This window comes from Vespa mandarinia, chromosome 8 (assembly GCF_050613455.1).
Source record: "Vespa mandarinia isolate Hongniang chromosome 8, ASM5061345v1, whole genome shotgun sequence".
Classification (NCBI taxonomy): domain Eukaryota; kingdom Metazoa; phylum Arthropoda; class Insecta; order Hymenoptera; family Vespidae; genus Vespa; species Vespa mandarinia.
In genome coordinates, this window is record NC_140817.1 from 3,065,001 (window position 1) to 3,085,000 (window position 20,000).

The window sequence follows — 20,000 nt, forward strand, 5'->3', positions numbered from 1 at the left end:
TTTTCTTCTTTTTATTTTTCTCTCTCTCTCTCTCTCTCTCTCTCTCTCTTTTCACTTCGAATCGCAGGGGAGCACGAAAGGGAAAGAAAAAGAAGAAGAAAAAAGAAAAAAAGATAGATAAAGAAAGACCACGTGTTTGTTTTCATATCGTTTTCTTTACGATTGTCTCGTAAAAGATTTGAATTCGATAATTTTAACGAAACGAAATATTATTATTATTATTATTATCATTATTATTATTATTATTATTATTAACATTATTATATCTATCACCGCGTGGGTCTCGTAAATTTATTAGATACCCCGTAAACGGTTCCGGTAGTTTAAGCGATATCTTTCAAATCCACTCACGAAAATTCTCATATCGATCGTACTCGACAATAGGGATTTTTCTCTCTATCGTAATGCAAGATGATCGATTACTTATTTTCGATATCGTTCGATCGACTACTTAAAAAGTAGCTTATATCTTGACAGAGACGTCAATTTAGATCGTACGACGATCTATAACGATCAGAGTTCTTTGAAAAGAAAGAAAGAAAGAAAGAAAGAAAGAAAGAAAGAAAGAAAGAAAGAAAGAGGAAAACAAAGATAAACGAAGGAGAAAAAAAAACAAAAAAAAGACAAAAAAAGGGGAGAAAAGAAAAGGTGAGGAAAAATCGAACCGACGAGGGGAAAAAGGAAGACAAAAAAAAAGGAAAAAAGGAAAAAATTAACTCGAATCGTGGAAAACCCGCGCGAACCAGAGGAATGCGATCGAACGCGTATTAAATGGGTGACCAGGTGGAGGGAGGGGGAGGAGGAGGGGTCGGGCCAGGGGGGGTCGAAGGGCGTTTGAACGTTACGAACGGCATATGAGACCGAGGAAAAGAGGAGGAGAACGAAGAGGTGGAGGTGGAAGAGAAAACGGTACTCTCTCTCTCTCTCTCTCTCTCTCTCTCTTTCTCTCTTTCTCTTTCTCTCTTTCTCTTTCCCCCTGCGCGCTCGCGCGCACGACCAGTTTTATGGATTTTTTTATCGCTGTGCTAGTGGCCCGTACAGCCCGCAGCCACTGGGATTCGGATATTCAATGTTGGCGTACCTGTATGGATATTAAATTAACACCCGTAAGCCGCGAGTATTAACAACTTTGCAAAAGATTATACGAGATTATGAGCTCAAGCGGAAAACGTGATTTTTAATACTCTCTCTCTCTCTCTCTCTCTCTCTCTCTCTCTCTCTCTCTCTCTCTCTCTCTCTCACTCTCACTCTCTCTGTCTCTGTCTCTGTCTCTGTCTCTCTCTCTCTTTCTTTCTTTTTCTCTGAATCTTCCTTCGTAATTTACGAACAGTCACGGACTCGTCAGATATGGTTCCTATTGATCATCGAAATGTATACATGTACGTTTGACTTTTGACGGTCAATTAAGATGACGTACGCGACGGAATAAAAATTTTTCGAACAAAAGAAAGATCATTGACCGTGAGGAGATCGAATCTATAGAGAATATACAAAGCCGACGGAAGTTGGATGAATCGATCGATCGATCGATCGATTGTACGTACGATCGGACGGACTATCGATCGATTGATCTTAAATATTTCTTTATATATTGACTTTGAACTTTCTTCAAGATAAGGAACACACATTCCGCGTATTTTTATACGACAAAGGCATTTGTTATTCGCGCCTTATAAGATTACATGATTGTTATGGCCGATTAGATAAAACGATGAAATCCCGAAAAATTTTTCCTTTTGAAAATAAATGAAGAGAAGGGGGATGAAAGATCGTTGTATTTAGTGAAAGAGAGAGAGAAAGAGAGAGATGGAGAGAGAGACAGAGTTAATATTCGATCCGTTAATCCACCGATGGAACACGTCGCTTTAGCCACGCTCGCCCTTCGACATTTTCCACTTCGCGTTCCACACGGGGCCGCTGGTATTAACTTCCACCAAAATTTACAACCTCCTGGCGGTCCCGTCAGATCGGAAATCTCCCATTCGGACATCTCTCGATGGAAATACTCCTGGATAGTACAACAACAATAACAACAACAACAACAACAACAACAATAACAACAACAAAGAAAAACAACAAAAACAACAACGACAACAACAAAGAGAGCTAGATTTTTTTTTCGTTTTGTCTCTTCCTCTCTTTCTTTCTTTCTTTTTTCCATCATTCTTTTTCTTTTTCTTTTTCCTTTTTTTTTTTTTTTCTTTCTTTCTTTTAATATCCTCTCTCCGAAATTCAACGTTCCCTCTTAACCCTCTCTCTGTTCTCCTCTATTTCCTCCTGTTGACCTTCCTAAAAATAATGATTCTGTATATCGTGAAATCTTTACTTTGAATATGAGAATTTTACTTTTACGTTAAATAATTATCTTCCTCAAATCTGTTGAATCGTGCTTCCGCTTATCGACTGAGTAACACCACAGAGTTGGTCACGATCAACGGGAATCCCCGAATATCCTGGAAGTAGCCGCGGTAGTACTCCCGTAGATTGCGTTTGCATGGTCAATGGAAATCGACGATCGGACCCGAGGCATACCGCAGAGCGTGCGAGAAGAGGCTACGCGATGGCAAAGGTAATAATTGATATATAGCGATGGCGGCATTGGCCGCTGACAGCCGCTAACCCGGCCGAATACGGATGACACTCGGTAATCCTCACTCTCATACCGGTTAGTGCGTCCACCTATATTCCGTGGCGTCCCATTTCCCATTCCCATGGCGTGTAAGCTCTGTTTCTACCTTTATCTCCGTCTCTCTCTCTCTCTCTCTCTTTCTCTCTCTCTCTCTCTCTCATTCTGTCTCGCTCACGCTCTCCTATATATAGCCTGAAGGTACATGCACAGCCTACAGGTACAAGTACCAGGTGCTTTGTGTTGCATGTATCTGACGCATACATTCATATACATGAAAACACGCATAAGGACGCGCGCGCATATTATACACACATACACATACACGCATACATGGAATCAGTATTAGTGTATGCGAATGGATGTTGGTCCAGCTTGTGGAAGCTGCACACAACAATTCCAACGGCAGCAGACGAACTCGCGCTAGTGTGCGGTGCAACTATACTAATCCGCCGATGGATTTATGGTCTTAATCACCGGCGGATTATCTCGGACAGCCGCGCTCTGCTGCCACCGACCGAAACATACGCCTGCCTCTTTGTAGATAACTGTACCTAGCTCAGCAGTAGTAGCAGCAGTAGCAGCGCCAGCCTGTCCTCTCTCTCTCTCTCTCTCTCTCTCTCTCTCTCTCTCTCTCTCTCTCTCTCTGTTTGTCTGTCTCTCTCTTTCTATCACTCTTTCACTCTGTCTTTTTCTATCCTCGCGTTGGCATGCTTTCGGCTCCCCCATTTTTTTGCACGATGGATTTCTCATCCGCTTATGGATTCCACACCCACACTCTCCGTTGGCTAACCACTCGAGGGATTGGCCAAGGGAGAGACCAACTAAGATGGCTGACGACTCTTATAGCGGTACGTGCTTTGCAAAGATACTCGAAAATACATATATATATATATATATGTATGTGTATGTGTGTGTATGTGTATATATATATATTGATATATATTAAATGCAAGAAAATATCTTTTTTTGTGAGAGAAAAAAATTCACCTTTCATTACTTATGATTACAATGTTAATACTTTACGAACAATTACCTAGTTCGAAATTTTTAAATGAAACGAATCTCTTGAGCCCTACATATATATATATATATATATATATATATATATATACACATATATATGAAAGATAGCAAGAATCTTGTTTTCGCTAGAGTAAGAGAGGAAAGGTAGGATATGAAGCTTTCAGAATGAGAAACGTTCCCCGTGGCGTTACAGTTTGCGAACGAGCGATGCCACACTGCACGCTACTGGGATCTGCAGCATTTTGGTACATGGCGTATGGAGGACTGTGGCGGGAACACTGTAGCGTGCTACTATGTGTGCTTCTATAAATCCACGAGGGCTTACTCGTGCAAAGCCTCCCTCGTGGCTCGCGCAAACCCACCCTTCTCTGCTCCTTCCCACCCACATAGCCTCCCTCGATCCCCGACCCGTTCCGCCCACCCCCCTCCCCCCGCCAACACCAACCTCGTTCACTCGCAAACACGTGACCAGCAACACAGACTCTTCTTCACGTTAACCCTTTGGTCCTTACACAAGACCTTATTGCCTATAGCGATAACCTTCTCTCTTTCCTAAAGAGAGAACCATCTCGAAACTGTTATGTCTGTTTCTCTGTCTGTACGTGTTAAAATAAGTTTGTGAGAAAAAGAAATAGAAAATATCTACAGACACGAGCTAACCTTAGCCGACGGCTCTTTCACGTTCGTCGGTTGTGGCCTTCGTAAAACTCAGAAAAATACTCGTGTCGTTGTGTCGTTGTAATCGATACTGCGACTCCTACTTCACGGCTGAATGCACCCATTGTACCATTCTCTGTTAGATATACCGTAACCCCGTTTGTATATTGTAACCCCACACGAAGAACGTTTAGAGGACTCCTTCAGAATTTCCGAACTGAACAGACTCCTCGCGTAAGGTCACAGTGTCCGTCCGAAGAAAAAACATTCAGGAAGTACTCGAGCTAATCTGTTTTTCCAGGATTAAAATAGCTTGGTGGAGGGTGGGGGGAGGGCGGCGTTTCTCCAGTTCGAGGTTATATATATATATATATATATATGTATGTATGTATGTATGTACATCGCGATAACACGATCGTTATTCCAAGAAATCGAACGAAGATCGTATCGCGTATGTATTATACATATATACATACATATTATACATACATACATAGAAACACGTTATATTTGTTTGTTTGCCTACCTACCTATCTATCTATCGAAATAGATCTATCGAAATCGAGATCCGATCGTTCGATTATAAGAAAGGAATTCGTGTTTGAAAATCAACGGGCTTACCCTGACTCGTGCTTCCGTCAAGTGCGTCCACAATGCGATTTCTTCTCTCATCGACATGTCGGGATATCGGTTTCTCATAAACGTAGCCTCCAAGTCCTGAAGTTGTTGGGACGTGAAGTGTGTCCTTTGTCGCCTCTGACGTTTGTTCTTCTTACCGTCCTTGTCGTCGGTATCGTTAACGCCAACAACCCCATCTGGTGATACGACACCACCACCGGCACCCAACTCATGTTTCACTTCTGCCGTTCCAATACCTGAAAATATTTCACTCTTATTTAATATACTCCTAATCCTGACGCATTTATTATTTGTCCCCTTATCATGTTGATCCAAATAAATATATTATAATTAATATAATATATAATATATATGTTGAATATAACATATAACGAATATATTATATTTTCATATTTATCGATATAAATTTAATTAATTTATTAATAAAGATAGATTTTACGTCATTCTCTCTCTCAAATAAATCTAAATAAATGTTTAATACTTTTTCATCACAATACATGGATAATATTAAAGGATATTTAAATTAATAGGATGATCTAAAGGTTCTTCTTTAAAAATCCGAGCTAAGAATTTTAAAGAAGAGACAACCCCACCGCAGGGAAAGGTACGATCGAAGATAAGGTCTGCGGGCAGGGTCTAAGTAACGATCATAGATCACGCCGATCGTTTGACCGGTAATCTCTACTACGACACGGTGATACCTTCCTCCTCTTTCTTCACGTAGGAAAGAAGAGGACAACGCGGGTGTGTTTGTCATGATTGCGACAGTGACAGGTGAGGGTATTTCATCCCTCTGAACTTCCCTCCTCTTTACCCTTCTACATGAAATTGACAGCCGCTTGATCGATCGATTCCCTTTTCAAAGAGTACCGCTATCAGTGCACGTTAACTATCTATGACGACGAATCGATGTGCTACTTTTTCTTCCGCTTTCAAACTTCAAAATTTATCTCGATTAAACTCGAAACTTGAACTTGACCGATATATATATATATATATATGTGTATATGTGTGTGTGTAATCGTATTTATGTATTACACGATCTATGTAAATAAAAGACGAACATTTCAATGCAATCGTTTGTGTCATATTGAAAACGAGAAAAAAATTATTGATACATATAGGAAGGAATAAAAGAAAAAAGAAAAAAAGAAAAAAAAAGAAAAAGAAAGAAACAAGAAAAGAAAATGGATGTAAGGTGTAAAATAAATCGCAAATGTTAGAGACCCTAACATTTATGCAACGTCATGACGTGGAAGAAGAGTTACGATCTCTTCGTCTGACTCTCTACTTCTTTATCTCTGTTTATCTTCCTCTCTCTCTCTCTCTCTCTCTTTCTCTCTTTCTCTCTCTTTATATATCTCGTGCAAAAACTTTAGCAAAGAGAATGCGTTCCGTAAGCTCCATCTCTTCGTGGAACGTGCTGGACTCGAAGAAGAGTTCGTCCTCGGGATTATAAAGAGCGAAGTGAGAGGATCTGTCCCAGTGTTTGTTGTTAACCAAAAAGAGAGAAAGAGAAAGAGAAAGAGAAAGAGAAAGAGAGAGAGAGAGAGAGAGCTGTGGAAAGTCCTCGCAAGGCTCCGAGGGATATTTCAATTTGCTGGGATTTAGAAGGACGGCTAGAGATAGAGATAGAGAGTCGGCTAAGTGCCGAACAAACGTGCAAACGAACGGGCTTGAAATTCTTCTTGAAGGGAAAGGACATCTCCTACATATACATACACACATACATACACCCACTCACTCATACACACAAACACACACACACATATAGTTCAATCACACTTTTTGAAACTTCTCTCTTTGATATTTAAAATGATTTGGATGAAACAAAATAAAAAATATTCGTAGAACAAATAGACAAGTGAGAACGGATCCTTAGATTTTATATATATATATATAAAATAAAATGTCTGTCAACGTATCATGAAACATGGATGAATCATTGTAATAGATAGAAACTATTGAGACGAACCTTTTTGTATATTTGGCCTATGCGTTGTATTCGTTCGTGATCTTGGTTGTGCCGTCGAAAATCCTCCCGATGGTGTCATAGTCGAAGTGACACCAGGTGTACCAGGATTGCTTCCACCGGGTGTATGACCACCATGACCGCCCGTAGAATCGAGCCTTGCCAAGCCGCCATTCGTTTCGTCCCTGAAATCGCTCTGTGCCCAAACTGAAAAATACAATTCACAATTTCTTGCAAGGTCTTCTTTCCTTTTTTCTCTTCTTTTATCTTTTTTCGTTTCTTTTTCTTTTTCTGTTTTTTTTCTCCCCCCTTCTGTTCTTTCTTTTCGAACGTTTCTAAAAAATACGAAAAAATACGAGAGAGAGAGAGAGAGAGAAGAGAAGAGATCGAAAAAAAAATTGAAAGAAAAAAAAAAAAAAAAAAGAAAAGGAAGCAAATAACGCAATCGTCAATACGCAAATTAAATTTAACTATAAATTTTCTTTATCGTGTTTTCGACAAGAAACGAAACGTTCTGAACAAACGGAAACACATTGGACGGAAGACATTTAAAAATTACGACCAAAGCTCCTACCTCAATTATTTATCTATCTCTTGGTGAATAAGAGAGAGCGAACGATCGAGCGAACTAGCGAGCGAGCAAAAAAGAAAAATAAAAAGAGAGAGAGAGAGAGATCAAGGAAATAAAAGAAACCTCTCTCTCTCTCTGTCTCTTAATGTCTCTTTCTGTCTCTTTTGGGGTCGAGAATAGGGCCAGGCCTGGTCCGACCGAGATATTACAAGGAAAACAGAATGAGAGATAGATAGAGAAAGAAAAAGAAAATGGGAAAGAGAGAGAGAGACAGAGTGAGAGAGTGAGAGAGAGAGAGAGATAGTACGACTGTCACGAGCATCCAAGCAAGCTGCTTGAGAAGTTAATCGTCCCGGTCGTTTAGTTTCCCTCCGTTTAGTTATATTTGGTCTCCATGGGGGCGGCAAAGAGGAGGGACGCGGTTCACAATTAGTCGGCGCATAACTCGCTCTGATTTAATGCCTCGACGTTCAGCCGACCGCTCGAAGACGCGCATGTCATTCTTCCTCGATACCGTCAACTCATTCCCTCTCTCTCTCTCTCTCTCTCACTCTTTCTCTTTCTTTCATACACAAATACTTATAACCAACATGAACGCATACAGAAGAAAAAGTAGAAGAAGAAGAATAAGAATAAGTTCAGCTCGAGAAATTCAAGTGAGCTTTGAAAATCATATATTTAATCTCTTCTTTCGAAAGAAAAAAAAAATTATATATATATATATATATGTATGTGTGTATATATATATATATTTATATGTATATAAAACGTGTAGTTGCATGTAACACGTAGTCCCATCGTATCGATCCGCAAATATAAGGGGAACGATTTTTCTTTTTTTGTCCCCGATGATCGTGTCGTGATTCCGTATTCGTTTAACACAAACAGATCACACAGATTACATCGTATGAGAATTTCACATCAGACTTAACAATACATTACAATGTCGGCTTGTTTGTAAGTAAAAGATCCATTTACCGTTAGGCTAAAGTAAAACTTATTTATTGGCACAAATATAGATCATCTTATATATTCTTTTTCTGATTATCCGACAAATAATCATCATACGCGATATCATATTCTCGGCGGTATTCCTTTATATCATTATTTTTCTATTCTTTTTATTCTTTTTTTTTTCTTTTCTTTTTTTTTTTTTTTTTTTTATCTAACGAAAGCGACGAGATACGTACAAGTTTATATATTAGTATTAGGAATTGTTCAATTGAATTCTCTTTTATACATACATAGATAGATAGATAGATAGATAGATAGATAAATAAATAGATGGATAGATAGACGTTAATACATATATTTATCTTATATTATCTAATATAAATCGATAATGTTCGCGTATTTGGCATGTCGCTTTTACGACGACGTTATTCAATGATTAATCTTTCGTAAATAATTATATTGGAAAGGGTAGAGGGAGAAAACAGAAGATAAGGAGAAAGGAGGAAATCAAAAAAGAAATGAAGAAAAATTAATTTCGAGATAAGAAAAAAAGAAAAAATAAAAAAAAAAAAGAAAAAGTAACATGAGAACACGACGTACATAAGAATTAATACGTCGTTTGATTATGTAAAAAGAGAAGAAAAAAAGAAAAAAAAAAAACAAAAAAGAAAAAAGAAAAAATAAGTGAGAGAAGGAGAAGATAATACGATAAAGTTAAATCTTGGATCATTGTTAAACATACTATAAATTATTTCACGACATCGATTAGATGAAAAACATAATCTCTCTCTCTCTCTCTCTCTCTCTTTCTCTTTCTCTTTCTTTTTTGAACGATAATCTTTAATTCCGCATTGTTTTGACGAGGATACAACCTACACATCGTAGAGTCTCTCTCTCTCTCTCTCTCTTCCTCCCGAAGGCTTGTATATTATTTTAAGATTAGAGTTAATCGCATAATCTAGTAGGGTGATCCGTACGAAGCTATTCGAACGTAGGAACCAACTACTTATCCCGTGATAAAATTTATAGGGCGCATCGTTTCCACCGTAACGTTCTTCCGTTTCTACGTAAATTCGATTGAATGGAATTGTTTTAACAACAAAGGAAAAAAAAAAGAAGGAAACAAAAAGAAAAAAACAAAAAAAAAAGAAAAAACAAAAACCGCTCTTTCAATGCAAAGCTCACCGAAATAGCTCTACGTCGCGCCAAAAAAAGATATCATCGAATTCGTATCATTTTATCTCAAGACGATAAAATAATTTCTATCCGATAACGATTGATTCTGATTATAACCATATTATCCACCATACATATACATATATATATATATATATGTATGTATGTATGTGTGTTTATATGTATGTATGTATGTTTAAAAAGAAAAGAAAAAAGATGCATATACAAATTCGAAGATTTTAAGAGAATGCATATCGTCGCCGTTATCGCGGATAACGTCAAGGTTTTCATTGGCTTAAAAAAAAAAGAAAAGAAAGAAAGAAAGAAAGAACGAAAATTACTAATAATTAAGATTACGAACAAAATTTGATTGTACGAGTTATTATTAGCGTAAACAAATCATTATTCTATTATTATTATTATTATTATTATTATTATTATTATTATTATTATTATTATTATTATTGTTATTTAAATATTTTTAATCCTAGATTATAAAAAAGAAAAGGGAGTATTGAAAAATTGCAAATTGAATTTAACAAAATAGAGATTTAAAAAAAATAAACGACAAAATAAAAAATAAAGATTTGAAATAATAAAAACAAACGAGATGGAGATTCGATTGTAAATAAATTATTATTTAAATGTTACCGATCGTATGCACGTGCGGGGATTAAAGAAAAAAAATCCGAATGTGAAGGATAATATATTATATTATTATAAATCGAATCTAACAAAAAAAAAAAAAAAACAAAAACACAAACATAACAAAAAAAGAACAAAAAAGAAAGATAAAAGAGTAATAGTAGCAGTAATAATAATAATAATAATAATAATAATAATAATAATAATAATAATAATAATAATAATAATAATAATAATAATAATAATAATAATAATAATAATACTAATAATTATTATAATAATAATAACAATAATAATAAACGTACGATATCGAGATTCTTTCGTAAACGGATTACCATTTAATTATTATATAAATATTACCGTCCGTACGTGAGTGCGTACAGGGATGGAAAGAGAGAAAAAAAAACGGATAATAAAAGATACTACATCGTAAATCGAATCTAACGAAAGAAAAAAGGGGGGAGGGGCGGGGGAAAAAGAATAAAAGAAAAAAAAAATCAGAAATAATAATAATAATAATAATAATAATAATAATAATAAAAAAGGAAAAATATATATATAGAAAGAAAGAAGAGAAAAAAAATTAAGAGAAACGTACAGCTCGAAAATTCGTAATTTTTCGAGTTTTCTCGAGGGAAGAAGGAAAAAGAAAAAACAAAAAACAAACAAAAAAACAGCAAAAGAAAAGAGCAAAAAAGGAAAAAGAAAAAAAGGGAAAAGAAAAAAAGTGAAAGAAAGGAAGGAAGGAACGAACGAACGAACGAACGAACGTACGAACGTACAAACGAAAGAAAGAAAGAAACTTTTAGGGATTGAGAGAGAGTTTTCTCTTCAGGCTGACGATCACGACAAACTGGAAGGAGGGTGTCTAGTTGCACTGTGCTTCGCACACGTGTTTTTTCGAAGATCGTGTAAAACGCGTTCCTCTCGCGTTCGCGTACGTTCGCAGAAGGGAGGAAGGGATCGTTCGAAGTGAGAAGGAAAATAAATAATGAAGAAAAAGGAGATGGAAAAGGGAAGAATAAAGAAGAAAAAGGAAAGAAAGAAAGAAAGAAAGAAAGAGAGAAAGAAAGAGAGACAAACAGACAGAGGGGGGACAGGTTGTAATTCACAAATTTATTACTTTTAGCTGGGCTTCGGGTTATTTTATACCAAAGACAAACCGTTACTCTCTCTCTCTCTCTCTCTCTCTCTCTCTCTCTCTCTCTCTTTCTCTCTCTTACTGACACACACGTATACGTTCAGAGAGAGAGAGAGAGAGAGAGAGAGAGAGAGAAAGAGAGAGATAGAGAGAGATAGAGAGAGATAGAGATAGACACAAATACACAGACGTCGGGGGAGACGGACAAATATCTCAGCTGCTTCGGCGCGTTTTTACTCTCTCGCTGGATATATTAGTGGCTCGCTAATCCGCACGGATTTTACGGTGCGGCTGTGCACCGCGAGAAAGATAGAGAAAGATAGATAGAGAGAGAGAGAGAGAGAGAGAGAGAGAGGAGAGAGAGTAAGAGAGAGGAGCCGACGCGACGCTTCTCTCTTCATTTCGTACCGTTCCCATTTAGTCCCCCATCATCAGTTCTTGCCTACCGATTGAGCAGAGCTAGCAAACGAACGAACGAACGAACGAACGAAAAGAAGCGACTTTTAGTTGCTACCGATTATTATATTTTCGATTATATTCTCTCGATTCTCCCATTCTTTTCTTTCTGTTTTTTTTTTCTTTCTTCTATTTATTTTTTTACCATAGTAAAAAATACAAAGAGAAGAAGAAGAAGAAGAAGAAGAAGAAGAAGAAGAAGAAAGGTAGAAAGAAAGAAGGGGGAGGAAAAAATCGAGGGAGACCTTCGCAAAGTTCCTACATAACAATTTTAAATAATAATAATAATAATAATAATAATAATAATTGTTAAATAATGATCAATCGTATAATATAATTATCTATCATCAGTCTTTTTCCATTTATTTTTGTCGTTCTTTCCTCTTTTTCTTTTTTTTTTTTTTTTTTAATACTTAAAACACTACGTCGTTAAAAACAGTACGATCATCGAACAACGACGATTAAAACGAATATAATTGATATTAAAAATTCTATTACATTATATTTTCTTTCGATCGGTAAAAAAGAAAAAAAAAATCGAAAAAGAAACGTAACGGGAACGATGGTTAAATGTATAATGTTAGATTGAAACGTGATAGGAGTAATATATCAAGAAATTTTCCAACGTCAAGTATGAGGAAAAGTCGTTTAATAGTCGGTGACGGGCCAATGAGAAGGTAATACTCGAGCATGAATAAAGTTACACGTGGTATGAAAAGTACGTGGGTGTTTAGTGGACCGTGGCATGAATAAGAGGGTTAGGCGTAAGGGGTCGCTAAAATATCCATATCAAGGAAGCAGCTGCAGCGTTCCTGTGGCCTGGGCTCGCACGAAATTAGTCACTCGTAGAAAATTTTTCTGCTTGCTAATTTTCGACATAACACGTGAAATCTATTATAACTTTCTTTCGTTCCTTTTCATTTCATTTCATTTCCATCCCCTTCGCGGTCTTTCGTGCTCTTCCAAAAAAAAAAAAAAAAAAAAAAGATAGAGACGATTATTAAAAATACTTTAACGATATCCTAAATGACGAACGATACAAAAAATTTTCCCCTAGAATATAATCATTTAGAATGATATTTAATCATAATCATTAGGACGATTATAATGATTTCATTATAATCAAAAGTTCCGCTCAGAAGAAATCTATCCTAGAAATTTTTAACGATTACAAATTGCAATTACCATCGACGAAGAAAATTGTCATACGACAGTTTGAACAATGACAATGTTATATTATATATATATATATATATATGTGTGTGTGTGTGTGTGTGTATAAAGGAAAAGAAAAAAACAGGGTCTGATCAGTATTCAACATGTTTTACCCTAGTAGTAAGAACGTATCCAGTCGAAGAAGGGTCGTAACAGAGGCAAAGTGTGTCACGTATGCCCTCTGCCTTTTTCCAAGGAGTTTTCGGATGATGGACGATCACAGCCGTGGAGCCAATAATTATTAAAAGCGAACAGTTCCCTTCTTCTTAAGACGAAAAGGAAGAAAACGAAGAAGCGAGAAAAAAGTAGACGAGAAGAAATAGGAGGAGGAGGAGGAGGAGGAGGAGGAGGAGGAGGAGAAGGAGGAGGAGAAGGAGGAGGAGAAGGAGGAAAAAGAAGAATAAGAAAATGAAGAAGAAGAAGAAGAATATCACACAGGGGTTGGGTCGGTTAAAAGAGGGAGTTTAAAGTGTCGTAGACCCCATACCCATTGCACAAGCACCTGCGAGAAAATTCGAAGCTACACCGCTGGCTGCTCGTTCCTTCTAATCTCCTAATCCTTGGCTTCCTTAGGAAGTCGTTTATTAGTTAAAGCTAAACGTCACGACTGTCTAGGATCTCTGGGTATCCACCATTACACGTGAAAACTTTGAAAGGCAAAAGGGAAACTTATTTAAATTCGTCGAAACGATCGAGACACGATCGAACGAAACCAATCCTCTCTTTTATCATTTAATTATTTTTATTTTTATCCATCTATACATATACACACACATATATATATATATATATTTTTCTTCTTTTTTCTTTCATCTTTCAAATTAATCGCAAAAGTATACAAACGTATATATCATCCTTAGCTCCCTCTCCTCCCCCACCCGCCCCGCCCCGCCCTACGTCGTATTTAAATAGCGTAAGAAATAACAGTTCTATCCTTGTTCATCCGTCGGGAGAATTTCGAAAGGATCGTGCGATTCGTCCGGTCATGCCTCGTTAAAGCTTGTCAAGCAATTTGTTTAGTTTCAACTTGACGCCCTAGGGTCAAACCTAGAACGGTGACCGGGACAAGGGGTGGAGGGATGAGGGTGTTAAAAGGAGGAGCAGGGGTACAGGGTAACAGGGATTGTTTTTCACATGGAAACGATAAGTAATACGAGAAGAAAGTAGCTTCCTCTATGTTACCACACTTCTTAACCCTCCTCCCACGTATTATACATATATTTCTCCTTAGACCAATGACAAGGGTATTCCGAAAAATTTCTGCGGGGTGCATTCCGCGTGTCTTTTTAAAACAGCAGAGACTGCCTGGCGCTCTACGTTCTTCCTTTATCCTGATCTTCGTTCGAATTCTATGTCACGTGTCCCTTTTTTTTTCTCGTGTTTCTTTCTTTCTTTTTTTTTTTTTTTTTTTATCGGAACATACCAAAAAGAAAAAGAAGAAGACAATAGGTAACATCATCTATTCGTTACGACAATTTTTCGAAACATTTTATTCGCGATATATATAGCTGGACGTACGATTGGAAGGTTCGATTATTGAAGGAAAAAAAGAAAGAAAATGAAAGAAGAAAAAAAAAACGAAAGGCAGAAAAAAAGAAAAGGGAAAAAAACAAAAAAAGGATGATTTTTTTTTCCCTCTTTTTCTCGAGGACAACAACAAATCCCACGACGAAAAGGAAGTCGTTTGGCACGTTAAGAAAATACGAATTCTCACGTCTTCTCTTTTTTTTTACCTTTCCCTTTTCTCTCTCTTTCTTTCTTTCTTTCGCTTTTCTTCCTTCCTTTTTTTGTTTCATTCCTTTTTCTTTTTTTCTCTCTCTCTCTCTCTCTCTCTCTCTTCTTCCTTCTTTAAATATTTCTTTGGGTTGTTGTGTCGATTCTCACACTACGAAGAGGAGAACGCAACGAAACCACCGGATCTTTCACGTTAAAAAAAACCGACTGAGTATACAAAATCGCGTTAGTTAGATAGAGACGACGGGGGAATGAGAAAGAGAGAGAGTGTGAGAGAGAGAGAGAAGAAAGGAGAAAGAGAGCTCGGACAGGCAGCTGAGATAATGGGAAGGAAATCAGTTCATTTCTATGTTGATCCCAGGGTGCCGTAGCGTGTGTTCAAAGAGCCAACTCGATCGGCTCGGTGATCGAGAAAATCGAGTCTCAGAAAAATCGTGTCGGCTCTCTACATGTTAAATACATTCAACGTGAGGTTAGAACCACCGTACGCGGTTAAAGCTTGCGGAACGCGAAATCACGAGAGATCGAACATTGTAATTTCTTTAACGACGATATCCTATGTCGAACGAGAAAGAAAAAAAAAAAAAAAAAAAAGGAAAAGAAAGAAAGAAAGAAAGAAGGAAAGAAAGAAAAAAAAAAACAAACAAACAAACAAACAAACAAACAACGTTGTGTCATTTTTCTATTTCCTGTTTTCCTTTTCTTTTTTTCTTTCGATTAACACGCAACAACTTTCTTCGATCAATCATATCGTTTGTCCAAGCTTAAAAAAACAAACACACACACTTAAATTTTTCTTTCGACTAATCTAATTCCTTTATATCAATTTATGTCGTTTAAATGTTACATCCAATGATACTAATCGAAATAGAAAGAATTCAAAATGTCAATTAAATGCAAAGGAAGAATTTTAATTCGTTATGATATCTATCGGTTCATCAGTAGAATAGAAATAAGAAAGCTGTAAGTTTTGCGGTAGAAATACCCACTACTTGTAACCTTCCCAAGGGGATCTGGAACGCGGCTAGCCGAGCAATTTGTCAACACCATTAGTCGGCTAGGGGGCAAGGGGGGAGGAAGGGGGAGGAGGTGACTAGCCAAGGGTTGACTTTGGCGCATCTGCCGGCCGATCGCAAGGCGCCACAATAAAAGGGGTAGTTAATGACAACGGGGTTCACTCTGATCGAAGACCCTAAAGAAGAGGCCGTATGCCAAGGGGCCTGTTGACAAAATATTGCCAGTGGCATTCACCGAACGAATTTCCGAAACGGATTTCGTACCAAGGGTTCAATCTGCCAATCGGATTTTGATTTCTATCATTAAAAGGACCATTCCATTTATACGATCGCCAATTCCTCCTGATCATTTAACGATGATTAATCCTTTATTTTTCTTTCTTTCATTTGTTTGCATCCTTCGAGTCCCGCTTCATCCTTGGCTCTTTTTTCTTTTTTTTTTTTTTTCTTTTTTTTTTGTTCAAAAAGAAGAAAAGTAAACGATCGTCCGGAGACTTTATTTCCAGGTGAAAGAGGGGAGAAAGGGGGAGGGAGGGGGAGGGGGGAAGAGAAAAAGAAGAAAATAAAGAAACTGTCGATTTTGTCGGCGGTAAGTTCAACGACGTACAATTCGCGGTTTGAAGTTGTTGGAAAGGATGATGATGATGGTGGTGGTGGTGGTGGTTTTGGTGCTGGTGATAGCCATGGTGGTAGGTGGGTGAGTGGGTGGATAGGTGGATGGGAAGGTGGGTGAGTGAATGGATGGGGGTGGGTTGGGATAGTCTAAAGGGGTCCTCGAAGCTGAAACTGAAACGGGGATAGGTGGGATGCCATTGGAATAAGATCGGCTTTAGCCGCAGTGTCGGGTTCGAGCCCCGGGATAAGTCTGCCTTATCCCGATAAGCCGGTGAGTTAATGAATCACAAAACAGGTGGTGGCGCTACCGCTTCGAGAGATCGTCTTCTTCTTCTTCTTCTTCTTCTTCTTCTTCTTCTTCTTCTGTCCCTGACTAACCGAGTTTCTCAAAAAGATCGAATCTTTTTACTTCGAGTATCTAAAAATACGTATAGTCTACGTATCCGTTTGGGTTTTCGTGAAAGGGATGCCGGAAAAGCGATGAATAAAAAAGGGTTTCCGTGAGATCTGAGACGATTATCGAAAAATAAGAAGATCGCCATAGGAAGAAATATAAAAAACGATAGGAAGAAAATTGTTAGAGACTTCGTTCGTGGTACCGTGACCAGAGTTTCATTCGGGGAAAAAGAAATAAAAGTTGAACGTTGGCCGACGAAAGATTTCCTTTCTAACTCTTCCTTCCTTTTCTTCTTTTCTTGTTTTTTCTTCTTCTTTTTTTTTCAATTTTTTTCTTTTCTTTCCTTTCCTTCTTTTTTTTTCTTTTTTTTTTTTTTTTTTTTTTTTTATCTTTCAACGTCGCGCGTATCTCTCCAGAACGCGTGAAATAACACACGATGGGTGTGGTGTGGCTTATCGAGGCGCTATTCGTACGAAAATTTTTATCTCCTCACCACTCTCTCCGTCTCGCCTCGCACCTGACGAGAGAGAGAGAGAGAGAGAGAGAGAGAGAGAGAGAAAGAGAGAAAAAGAGAGAGAGGAGCAAGAAGCCTACGACGTTGTTTTATCGCACACGAGAAACTTCACCTTCGTCTCTAACACGAAGATGAAACTAGAAAGCAGGTAGATAGGTAGGTAAGTAGTTTTATATATAGGTGGGTTATTCGTCTAGTCGGTACTTAACAACTCAAACGAACAAAGTTTTTCTGATGATAGTCGAAAATTGTCCTTGGTGATAAGATGATCGAAGTATAAGTAGGTATTCACAATCTTTTTGTCTTTTTTTTTTTTTCTTTTCCTTATTTTCGTTATTTTTTTCTTTTTTTCTTTTTCTTACTTTAGTTAGTTCCTTCCCTTTCTGATTCTGTTTTCTTCTTTCTTCCTTTTTCTTTTTTTTTTTTCTTTTCTCTTCCTTTTGAAAAAGTAAAAGAAACAAAAAGGCAGAAGGAATCATAATCTTTTGCCACCATTAAGAATACCTCTATATACATATTATCTTCTGTTTGTAGTTAGTCAGTTTGTAATAGTCGTCAGATAACCATCTGAATGTGTCGAGAGTCGAGGGGAAAAAAAAAAAAAAGAAAAAAAAAGAATATGTATCGTTGGAGATACAACTTATTTTTACTTATCGCGATCATTTAGATATCAGGTTGGTTCGTTGGTAGTTAGGTACCTTACAATTGAAAATTCGAGAGTATTTCGCACGTATTCCGTTCGTTATCCGTATCTCTTAAATATGTGAATAGATGAGTAGTAAGTACATACGTAAGTATGTACACACACACACACATATGTATATATATATATATATCTTCCTCGTCGTAGAACAAATTCGTTTTAAAATTCAATTAAATTTAACATTAACTGTAATAAAATTCGAAACTAAATTTTCTTATCGTATAACATTTTATTATTATGCATTATTCTAAAAAAAAAATCATATGGACGTCTGAAATCTGCTGAGTCAAGCGATATATCCGAGTATATACGAAGAAAAAGATTTTCACGATCCGGAAAACGAACAACGTTTACTTATCGCGGACGAATAAACGTGACGCTTGATAATATCGAGAATAACAAAATTAAGCGCAAATGACGGGTGCTTAAAACGCGATCGTTGCCCGATAAATATTAAGCGAAAACACAACGATTAACGGACTTAATCGATAATTAAGACCGTTGCGATTCGAACAAGGACAATTTTCTCGCAACCTCAAAATCATAATGAGATTTTATTTTGTAAGCATTTATTATCTTTTGTTATTACAGACGTTCGTCAAAATAAAGACGATAATAAAACAAACAGATATATGATCACCTATCGATTTCGATACGAGATGAGAGAAAATTCCTTCAAATCTATGAAAAATTCAAGGACGATAATACAGGAGAGTTAAGTAGTAAAGATCTTAGAAAAAAGCATACAGAGAAAGAGGAAGAGAGAGAGACAGAAAAGAACAAGGAAAAGAGTAAAAAGAAAAAGAGAACGTCGTACTAAAACACAAAAATTCCTTATCTGGATTATCTCCCTTATCTTTAACACGGTCTCCGACAATCTGTCACTTTGGTGAATACACGAAGAACCGTCCGTACGACCTTCCTCCCCCCTCCCTCCCCCTTCCTCCCTCCCTCCCCCGCAAACATGCGAAAAACAAAGAAGAAAAAGAAGACGAAGAAAGATAGATAAAATTATACAGAACATAATAAATAAATAATATATGAATTCTCTTTATCATTCGATGCGAATCGAATGTAGAAAAAGCCGGTATTGTTAACGACTCACCACGTTTCAATTTCTCCAATGGCTCATGGTGTAACTGATGACTAGAATTATGTAGCATTGTGCTGGCATCGTGATGGGAATTCCCATGTATATCGTGATGGTGCATGCTACCCTGTAGATGATCACCGTGAAGTCCAGCCATCGAAGCTGCCGCAGCGGCGTGCTGATGATGTTGAACGGATAGACTAGCGTTGTTGGTTACAAGATCTTGGAGACAGAGTTCGGCGTTACCTCCGCCGCCGCCGCCGCCGCCACCTCCTCCTCCTCCTCCTCCTCCTCCGCCGCCGGCGAGTTCGAGGCTCCCCCCGCCTCCGCCCCCGCGCTCCATACTGTAGAAGGTTAACGTCGTGTTGGCCCTTTGACGAAACTTCGTAACCGAGTAAATAATCGGCCGTGACTATGGCCGGTCGCGAAAAAAAACGCGTTGTCCTGTCTCGCCCTAAAGACGAGACAGTCTGTGGTCCAATCGACGACGACGACGACGACGACGACGATGACGATGACGACGATGACGACGATGACGATGACGATGACGATGACGATGACGATGAGTTTCTGAATTTTATTTTTGCCTCGCAAATTTTCTTCTTTCTTATGATTTTTCGTTTTTTCTTTTCTTTTCGGGAGGGGGGGAGACACCACCCTTACTCGTTGCCGTCGGCACTGAAACTCTTCATCGAACTAAAGTATCATTCGTGGTCGTGAATTTTCACCGACGGAATTGGGTGCAAGTCCCGTGTGCAGCGACGGCCGACGGCTTGATGATGATAATCGAAACCCCTCCCCCCCAACCCTGCCTTGTCCGATCTGCCTTGCAGACTGATTTTCTTCTTTTCTT

The 20,000-nt window shown here is 37.8% G+C and overlaps 1 protein-coding gene across 5 annotated transcripts in view; it reads right to left on the reverse strand.

Moving 5' to 3' along the window:
• Ptx1 (pituitary homeobox homolog Ptx1) overlaps nt 1-20,000 on the reverse strand; it is a 29,023-nt gene that overhangs the window by 7,394 nt on the left and 1,629 nt on the right. For 4 of the 5 annotated variants that reach the window (XM_085658808.1, XM_085658809.1, XM_085658807.1 and 1 more), the window contains 3 exons: nt 19,166-20,000; nt 6,924-7,127; nt 4,931-5,184 (listed from right to left, as the gene is read on the reverse strand). The exon at nt 19,166-20,000 is cut by the window's right edge. In XM_085658808.1, the coding sequence (XP_085514934.1) occupies nt 4,931-5,184; nt 6,924-7,127; nt 19,166-19,490 (783 nt within the window). In that variant the 5' untranslated portion in view covers nt 19,491-20,000. The remainder of the gene's footprint in view (nt 1-4,930; nt 5,185-6,923; nt 7,128-19,165) is intronic. The other variant, XM_085658810.1, reaches the window with a different exon arrangement.